Source organism: Protobothrops mucrosquamatus, unplaced genomic scaffold, assembly GCF_001527695.2.
Source record: "Protobothrops mucrosquamatus isolate PMUCROS unplaced genomic scaffold, P.Mucros_1.0 scaffold2420, whole genome shotgun sequence".
Taxonomy (NCBI): domain Eukaryota; kingdom Metazoa; phylum Chordata; class Lepidosauria; order Squamata; family Viperidae; genus Protobothrops; species Protobothrops mucrosquamatus.
In genome coordinates, this window is record NW_015388492.1 from 267,646 (window position 1) to 277,984 (window position 10,339).

The 10,339-nt window shown below is 44.2% G+C and overlaps 1 protein-coding gene across 1 annotated transcript in view; it reads left to right on the top strand.

The window, feature by feature from the left end:
- ZMIZ1 (zinc finger MIZ-type containing 1) overlaps positions 1–10,052 on the top strand; it is a 107,995-nt gene extending 97,943 nt beyond the window's left edge. Inside the window, exons 18-19 of the mRNA XM_029285885.1 lie at positions 6,686–6,934; positions 9,938–10,052. Coding sequence (XP_029141718.1) covers positions 6,686–6,934; positions 9,938–10,045 — 357 coding nt within the window. The 3' untranslated portion in view covers positions 10,046–10,052. The remainder of the gene's footprint in view (positions 1–6,685; positions 6,935–9,937) is intronic.
- Positions 10,053–10,339: the final 287 nt, after the last annotated feature.

Genomic DNA, 10,339 nt, shown 5'->3' on the forward strand with positions numbered 1-10,339 from the left:
CTGAACTGAAGAAGCTTCTTGGATGAAGAGTGAAAGGTTTTCAAGGAAAAAAAAAACCTAAGAAGGTCCAGTTGACTTTTGGAAAAGCACCTTTGGGACAGAGATTAGATGGGCCAACTGCTGTTTCTTCTGCAGTAACCAATAGACTGGTCCATGCATGTCCTTGGGAAGCAGTGATGAATCTTGTGTGATGGAGCAATCGCACAAATGCCACAACTTCCCTTTTTCCATTAGATGTCCCAAAAGAGGTGTTTTCTACAGGGTCATGGTTCAAGGTGCAGGACTAACATGGGGACACCGGTTCTTGCTCACCCTCAGCCCCAGGAACAGATTCTATCTCTCATTTATCGTATTTAACTTATTGATTACATTTCTCCTCCACCCATCTCGCCTAAGTGTCACTCTACAGTTTACACCAACATATATATCCTATAGCTATATCTAAAAGGCCACTTGGTGATGTTGTTCATTGTGTCAAAATATGTAGATGCCCCCATTGGCTTTTTAAGGTTCAGAGGGGGGGCGGGTTCAACTCTTTAGCCACCATATTGCCCCCCTGCCTTCCTTAGATGCTGGGTAGAAACTAGGTCATAAAGAAAGATGTTTTTGCTCTCCAAAGATTCAAATAATGCCTCAACTATATTGTAAAGAGACCAAGAAAAAGCATTTTTCTTATGCTTTCTCTGCCATTTATGACAACGCTGATGTCATAACAGGAACCCTGGCGGTGCAGTGGTTAGAATGCAGTCTTGCAGGCAAACTCTGCCCACAGCCAGGAGTTCGATCCTGACCGGCTCAAGGTTGACTCAGCCTTCCATCCTTCCAAGGTCGGTAAAATGAGGACCTAGATTGTTGGGGGAGCAATAGGCTGACTCTGTAAACCGCTTAGAGAGGGCTTTTAAAGCACTGTGAAGTGGTATATAAGTCTAAGTGCTGTTGCTATGACTCAGTATGACCATTCTCCAGTTGTCCCAGTGCCTTCTTGGTGATCTTCCCAAATGGTCAAATTTGCCTACTGCATCCAAAGTACGTTAAATGAAGGTCCATTAACTCAAGCTTTTATTAAATTAGGGAATATTTAACTTGGCTGCTGAAGCCACATAACTGTCAACATCCAGCTCCCAGAATCCAAATAAAAATCCAGGTTCATTCCATTTCCGAAAATCTTACCGTTTATTGCATACACTGCATGGTAATGTTGAAGCAAAACTAACTGAGGTTCCAACACCAAATCATAGACCTAAAACAATCATTTCCCCAGCCACACACCCCAACGTCTTACTTAGTCCATACAAACAAGTTCACTTTGTAATGGGAACCGTCTGTTTCAAATCCGCACCTGTTACGGTGTCCTTGAAAAGGTTTCAGGCTCTCAACGGTCTTCAGTGGGATCTTCAAGTTTTATTTCTCCATCTAACCCACTCAAAAGTAACACCTTCCCCCGTACCCTAAAAGCAAGTTGAAACACAGAGGCACGTAGCTGCCAAAGTTTCATCCTTGACAATAAGAACATAGAGGTAAAATTTGATACAAGCTCATCATTCAAGTGGTTTCAGTGACTGCAGTCGCTGTACTGCCTACGGTCCTCAACTCTTCCTCAGCTAATAAAACTGCCTTTTATTGGACCTTGTATGCTATTTGGCAAAACGCTACAGCCTTTAATGCTACGGCGTTACTCACTTCTGATAAAAGATTGAGGACATAATAATTGTTGATCTTCCTCGACAGTCCTGTAGGAGTGATAACCAAGAAGACTAGTGTGTCTTTGTAGCCATTAACGAAACAAGACGTGGACAATAGATTCCATATTTCCCATTTTGCCCCGGTGCATTTTAACTTTATTTTTATTTTCCGAGCACCAGTGAGCTTGTAAATAGCTCATAGGACATAGCTTAATCCAGACGTCTGTAGTCGGGTTCTCTGAGGAAGAATTTGCCCTCTTACAGATTGTCAGAGCTTCCTGTGGGTCCCAAGTCTAAGACTGAACCCGAACCCCTCAAAGTTGTTCTGTTGGTGGCATAAATTTGTTCCACTGGTTCCCTAAATGACATCCTCTGGAATGGGACCCACGGCTGGAAAAAGAAATTCTGCTTCCACCTTTGTTTAAATCAGTTCCCTTTAAGGAATAACTGGAATGGAGAGTGAGTTGTGTATTTCATTAAGCAAACAGGCCTGGTACACTTCATGCATTTTGGCTGAACTCATCTCCCACTTACATTCTTGACCACACGCACGATCCCCAACAAATTCCCTCGCCCAATGGAGTATCTGAGAGCTTCTGCTCCATTCCACCTCCATGCCATGCTAACTTCTTTTCTAGACCATGGCCTTCTGGGGGAATTTTGTGGTGTCATGCTTGAAAGAAGTCCGTGTCAACTAGAATGCCAAGTGTCTATGGAGATTCTCAGTCATCCCATCCCAACGATGCTTTTCCACGAGGCAACTGGACTTTCTTGTTCTTTTTCTTTGAAGACATTTCGCTTCTCATCCAAGAAGCTTCTTCAGCTCTGACTGGATGGTGGGGAATGGAAGGATTTATACTCCTTGCAGACAGCTGGTCGTTTGCCTTCTTTTGGAGAGCCGTTGAGGCCACCTGGAGGTTTATCTGTGTCCTCAGGGTCACCTGAGTGGTGCAAATGGATGGTGGAGCCTTCTTGGAACTATGGAAAGGACAGTTTTATCCGTCCTTCAACAGAGGGAGAGGGATAAATATATACAATACCATCTATCTCCAGTCTACAACACAGTCCTTTCAACAGTTCCAACAAGGCACTACACCCATTTACCCTACTTAGGGGAACCTGACGACACAAATAAGCCTCCAGGTGGCCTCAAGGACCCTCTAAAAAAAGGCAAATGACCATCTGTCTGCAAGGAGTATAAATCCTTCCATTCCCCACCATCCAATCAGAGCTGAAGAAGCTTCTTGGATGAGAAGTGAAACATCTTCAAAAACCCCCACAAAAGTCCAGTTGCCTCCTGAAAAAGCATCTTTGGGATTACAATGCCAAATCATGCCTGAGATAATTCAATCCGCTTTGAGTTTGGAGAATTTTCTTCTGGAAACAGCAGAACTGTCCCAAAGTGAAATGTTTTCAAGGGGGAAAAAAAATCCCAAGAAAGTCCAGTTGCCTTTGGGAAACGGGCCAAAGTTCTCCAGAACATTCCACCTCAAACTGGTGAACTTTGCAGGTCCCTAATTGTTGCCAGCTCCTGTCAGTAAAAGCAGCTATTTATCAAATCTAAGCGGATGATTACTTTTTTAATACTAGCCTATTGCACATTGAATTATTTTGTTTCTGAAATGAATGAAACAACCAAAAAAAGAAAGAAAAGAAAATCTATTTGGGAGTTGTTTATTTTCAGATTCCCTTTCTAGATCGTTAAAAGCTTAATGTTTAGCTGCCACGATATGCCCACATCCAGAAATCCAGAAGGAGGCAAATCCCCTTTTTTGAAAGAAAAATACACTTAACCCCTTTCAAAGGGGAAAGCTGCCCTGCCTTGTGGTTATTTAAGATCCACTTCCCTATATATGAGGTCTCTCTCCCAGAAACCATTACTTTTAGCCTTTTCATAAATCATTTTTAATGTCTCCTGGCTATAGTGAGATGAAGGAGTCTGCAGTGCCTGCCTTAATTGATTCCGAGGCTGAAAAAAAGCACCGTCTGCAAAAAATGAAATTGAGCCAATATTCAGCTTCATTTCACACACTTTATAAGGACTGAGATTAACCAGGAACTAAGAAACAGGGGGGGCAACTCTCCTTCCTTCCTTCCTTCTTTCCTTCCTTCCTTCCTTCCTTCCTTCCTGCCTGCCTGCCTGCCTGCCTGCCTGCCTGCCTGCCTTCCCTCCCTCCCTCCCTCCTTCTGCTGCTTCCTTCCTTCCCCCTCTCTTCCTCTCCTTTCTTCCTTTCATCCTTCCTTCCTCCCTCCCTCCCTCCCTCCACCCCTCTCTCCCTCATTTTGTTAGTCATTATTTTTGCAAGAAATCAGGGCTGGCTCTTTCTGCTAAGACAAGGGTCTTCAAACCTGGCCCTTTGATGACTTGTGGACTTCAACTCCCAGAATTCCTCAGCCAGCGTGCCTGGCTGAGGAATTCTGGGAGTTGAAGTCCACAAGACATCAAAGGGCCAAGTTTGAAGACCCCTGTGCTAAGAGATGCAGAGAAGATATTGGTGATGGGAATAGCCAATTTCACACAGCTGATTTCTGCCAACTTGAGGCAGAAGGATGGGAGAATGAATGCCCAACGTAGCAGTGGGCAGAGGCCCATATATTTTCTGGAGTCACCTAAATAATGTCAAGAGGGAGTCAAACTATTCTCCAAAGCGCCTGAAGACAGGAGAAGAAGCAATAGATGGAAACTAATCAAGGGGAGAAGCAACCTAGAACTTAGGAGAAAATTCATGACAGTGAGAAAAATTAACCAGTGGAACAACCTGCCTCCAGAAGTTGTGAATGCTCCAATACTGGAAGTTTTCAAGAAGAGATTGGACAACCATTTGTCTGAAATGGTATAGGGTTTCCTGCCTGAGCAGGGGGTTGGACTAGATGACCTCCAAGGTCCCTTCCAACTCTATTATTATTATTATTATTATTATTATTATTATTATTATTATTATTATTATTATTATTATTATTATTATTATTATTATTATTATACGTCAATACTGCAATCATGATGGTTTGTTTTATATTGCGATGGCTGGGTGACAGTACAGGATGCTTTAGGTTTTAGGGATGTGTTCTTAATTTGGCAGGAAGCTGCCTCTATGTGTAAATGAAGTCTGAGTGACAACTATTGAGTACCATGACTTTAAACGGAAGGAGGAACTACATTGGTCTTCAAATAGTCAAGTGGGAGCACAAAGGATTTCCTTTTAGCTATCTAAAGTGGGAGAAAATTGAGCCGGTGGAAATATGATCAGCTGTGACTACGAACATGAAAATAGTTCTATATGATACACCCGAAGTCTATCTGTGCTAGGACGTTTGTGCACTTCCTTTTGTGTCCTTACATTTGTGTATCGGGTTTGCAACTATATATACAGGTGAGTTTAAAAGACACTCTTTTTTTTAATTCGTACATATACTTTTCATAAGACCACACTTGGAATATTGAGCATCTGGAAAGGGTGCAGAGAAGAGCAATGAAGACGATTAGGGGGCTGGAGGCTAAAAATATATGAAGAAGGATTGCAAGAATTGGGTATGTCTAGTTTAATGAAGAGAAGAACTAGGGGTGACATGATAACCGTGTTCCAGTATCTCAAAGAAGAGGGAGTCAAGGTATTCTCCAAAGCCCCTGAAGGCAGGACAAGAAGCAACGGATGGAAACGAATCAAGGAGAGAAGCAACCTGGAATTAAGGAGAAATTTCCTGACAGTGAGAACAATTAACCAGCGGAACAACCTGCCTCCAGAAGTTGTGGGTGCTTCACCAATGCAGGCTTTCGAGAAGAAATTGGAAGCAATTTGTCTGAAACAGTATATTGCTTTCTGCTTGAGAGGGACTAGAAGACCTCCAAGGTCCCTTCCGATTCTGTTTTTCTTCAGTCATTATAGTCTGCAATGAAGGATCACCTGTGTAAAAGGAGAGTCCATCACCAAACAAACACATACAGAGAGAGAATGAGTGTATGTTTATATGCAGAACAGTAAGAATAGTCGGAGGGTTTCTTTTTCTCTCTCTTTTTTTTAAAAAAAGTGAAATACTAACTTTCTCATCTCTTTTTGTTCCTCGCACCGTGCAACTAATTGATCAAGAGTTGATTCTATCTATCTATCTATCTATCTATCTATCTATCTATCTATCTATCTATCTATCTATCTATCTATCTATCTATCTATCTATCTATCTATCTATCTACATACACATACATACACATACGCATATACACATATATATTGTGGGAAGGTATTTTGCCTAAAAAAAATGAAAAGATGTGCTCTGTTTATTAGAATTCATACCAGAAAAGTTAAAGAAGTCAACATACTCAGAAGTTAACATACTAGAAAAAATATTTATGGAGATTCTCAGTCATCCAGATCATGGCTGCCCCAAAGATGCTTTTTTTCGCCCCCCAAAAGGCAGCTGGACTTTGTTTTCACTTGAAGATGTTTCGCTTCTCATCCAAGAAGCTTCTTCAGTTCTGACTGAATAGTGGAGGGTGGAAGGATTTTTTTTATTCCTGGCAGTCATCTGGTCGTTAGCGCTCTCCCTGAGAGTCGCTGAGGCTAATTGGAGGTTTTTCTCGGAGTATAAATCCTTCCCTTCCCCGCCATCCACTCGGAGCTGAAGAAGCTTCTTGGAAGAGAAGCAAAACGTCTTCAAGGAAAAACAAAGTCCAGTTGCCCTTTTGAAGAAAAAAAAAAGCAACTTTGGGATTAGAAAAATCAAAATGTCAGCTTTCCAATTACGTGGAGTTTTCAGGGTGTCATCTGGACTTACAGCCCAACGGGACCACCGTTTCTTATTCCAAGCATTTTTCTAAATGTGTTTGTTTTGAATGCTGTGGGTTGACAAGTGCCCGAACTGGGTTCCTCCTGGATGATAAAGGCTTGTAGCGATGATGGTTTATGAAACGATTCCCCTCCCCCCCCCAGCACCATGCTCTCCCCATCTTCCAGCTTGCCACCGCATCTCCTCATGTCTGCTCTCCTGCTTCTCTCCTCCTTCTGCAGATCCCTCATCCTGGCAACACTGATCAGTCCCATAGCTCCATGCCGCAAAGTTTGCACGTCCCTCATCCCAGCAGCCAGTCAGGGCAGCCATTACATCACAGTGGTCCCCCGACTCAGCCGTCCCGCCAGCCGACCCAGGCCGCTGCTAGCAACCATCCGCACAGCGACCTGGCTTTTAACCCCTCGGCAGCTTTAGAAGCGCAACCCGGCGGGCAGGGAACGTCCGATATGCCGGAACCATCGCTGGATGTAAGTCTGTGTCATTCTGTCACCTGCTTCCCTTCGCAGTGCATTTGAGGTCAGAAGAGGTGGAAGGAAGGAAGGAAGGAAGGAAGGAAGGAAGGAAGGAAGGAAGGAAGGAAGGAAGGAAGGTGACTTACCTCACGGTTTGCAAAAGTGTCGGCAAATATCTGTAGCTCAGGTGCAGGATGAGGGTGGAGGTTCATTCTCTGAGCTTGTGGATTGGTTTCCGAGCATTTTGCTAGCATCTTCAGCGGAGTTTAGAGAATGTCGGTGTCAGTGTTGTTCTGGTTATAAGGACTTCCCGTGTGGGTGTGTCAAGTGAAGGTCCTGTGATGGGTCAGGTGTGGATGTGTCAAGGGAGGGTCCTGTGATGGGTCTTGTAATGGGTCAGGTGTGGGTGTGTCAAGGGAAGATCCTGTGATGGGTCAGGTGTGGGTGTGTCAAGTGAGGGTCTTTTGATGGGTCAGGTATGGGTCTGTCAAGTGAGGGTGTTGTGATGGGTCAGGTGTGGGTGTGTCAAGGGAGGGTCCTGTGATGGGTCAGGTGTGGGAGTGTCGAGGGTTTTGTGATGGTTTTGGTGATGGTTTTGGTGATGGGTCAGGTGTGGGTGTATCAAGGGGGTGTCTTGTGATGAGTCAGGTGTGAGTCATCAGTGAGAGGCTTGGGATGGGTCTTGGAATGAGGAGGTTACATGAGGTCAGGGTCATTGGGAGATGAACAGCCAACCAGAGACAGCACCGACCCTCAACCATCCCGCACAAGCCCCCACTCTCAAAAGCCCCCACTCTCACCAGCAGTTCACCTCCTAATGATCCTGACCTGATGTAACCTTCCCACCACAAGACCCGTCACAAGTCTCTCACCGATGACTCACACCTGACCCATCACAAGGCCCTCACTTGACACACCCACACCAGAAGCCCATATAAACAGAAGAACACTGACATCCCCTAAACTCCGCTGAAGATGTCACCTAGCCTGGTAAACAAAATGTTTGGAAACCAACCCACAAGCTCAGAGAACGCACCTTCACCCTCATTACATCAGGACTTTCCAACCTTGGCAACTTTATGACTTGGGGACTTCAGTTCCCAGAATTGCTCAGCCAGCTATGAAGTCCTCAAGTCCTAAAGTTGCCAAGGTTGGAGACCCCTGGCTTACGTAGCCTACATGCCCACATATTGGTTAGAGGTGTTAATTGGGGCAAACCCAGCCTGTTTGGGTTAATTTATGGTCCCATCTATTGTGTTGCGACACAATATTGTTAAATATTGTTAAAACAATCTTACGGGTGCGTAGACAACGGAGAACTGGACAGGGAAATTAAGAAGTGCTGATATGCATGAAATTCAAATCCATTCTGTGCTTGCTCCTCATTTCCTCTCTGGCAATAAACTTCAGGGACCTGGGAGATTCTGGCTTGTTATAGAATGTCTGGTTGATTCACAAGTTTGAAGGATAACGTCTTGATAACATCTGTGGAGATGCTCAATCATCCAGGTCATGGTTGTCCCATAAGAGCCCTGGGGGCGCAGTGGTCAGAATGCGGTACTGCAGGCTACTTCTGCTGACTGCCAGATGCCAGCAATTCCGCAGTTCGATCCTGACCTGCTCAAGGTTGACTCAGCCTTCCGTCCTTCCGAGGTTGGTAAAATGAGGACCCGGATTGTTGGGAACAATAGGCTGACCCTGTAAACTGCTTAGACAGTATAGTGTTCAAAGCAACTGCATGGACATGTTCATAAAGTTACGGAGAGTTAACTCTAAGGAGGCTTTACTATTTGTCTGTGCTGGCTAAGACGCAGTCATAATAATTTTGCCTTTGGAAGAAAGTCACTCGTCCTCGTGATGAGCTGGGGCAAAACGATTTGTAAGCAAAGAGTGTGAATGTTTTTTCCCCCCATAAACAAGGAACGTAGCTGAGGAGCTGGAAACAAAGCTAACATGCCAGACTTTTTAGGAGAAAAAAAAAACTTATTCAAAAGTGTGGATGGAAACACCCATGTAGGTAAAACACCGCTCTTTCAGTTCACATCTGTGTGTTCGGATAAGATTGTTCAAATTATCTAAACTGTGACAAATATCTGGGGCATTTAAATGGGAAAAGGTGGGTTGTGATTTTTATGTCCCTGATGCTGGCAAAATCAAAGGTCTTAACAGGGTTTTTGCCCAGGAAGCCTCACATATCATTTCACGTAACTCAAGAGTATGGAAAATCCTACACAAATGATTGGAAGAAGCTACATGATATTAGCTAATTAGACAGCCCCGATGGGTTTCATTTGTTCTCTTAATGGATGAACCATTACAAAATTGTTTTTTTTTAAGGCTTCCTCCCAGTAAATGTTGAGTTTAAACATGCCTGAATACAACTAGGAAAGGATGTTGGCTTTAAGGAAACCATAGTAGAAGTAATTAAAAAAAATGATTTGTTACCTGGGTATGTAACTGTATTTGCTGGCAATCTGATGGCTGCCGTGGGAAAAATGCCAATGGCTTCTGCTAAACATTTGGACTGCCAACTGGATATATCAAGCAAATTTATTTCTGACACTGGGTAACCTATAGTGCGGATGAATCCTAGTTGAAGACTGGGACATACCTAAGAAAAGGCATGTCTTAGAACAGATGAGTAGAAGTCTTAGTGAAACTTGAGCCATCTGTTTTATGGAGATGAGGGAGCAAATATACAAAAGGTCTTTCTGATGAAGAGTTTCCTTAAGTATGCAGTGTGGGGAGAAAGGTCTCAGCTAGCATTGTCCATGGAAGACTATTTATGTGCATGTGCAAATTATGTGTTTGTGTGCAAGAGACAAAGATGCTCAAAGAGTCCTTTCTAGTTGGCTTCCGTCAACGAAGGCCCAACAGCAGGTCAACGCTCTGTTGTCGTTTAGTCCTATTGAGAGTCTCTGTCAATGCTTTAGAAGTTGCATCTTCCAACAGACGTGGGCCGTGGATGCCTGCACACTTGACCAGGGCTTCACCAGCTGTCTTCTCTTTCTGTTGTAGCTGCTTCCTGAACTCACAAACCCCGATGAGTTACTTTCCTACTTGGATCCTCCTGACTTACCAAGCAATAGCAACGATGACCTTCTCTCTCTTTTTGAGAACAACTGAAGCCTTCTGCATTTCACTCCCAACACCTTTTGACACACACACCCTGTAGCTTCACAAGCGAGGAATCTCGAGTTACTCTTTCCCACGAGGACAAGCTCACCGCTTGAGCGTACAGCACACACTCCTTCCTTCCTTCCTGCACCTCGGACCTGCTCGAGTCCCAAGTTCGGGTCGTGGCGGTGGAGAGAAGCAAGAGGGACAATCTGGGGTTGACCTCTTAGACTGCCGGGCCACATCGCAGACCGTTCGTACAGCTGTGGGGAACCTCTCTCTCTTTGGGCTCGTTCTGCGGAG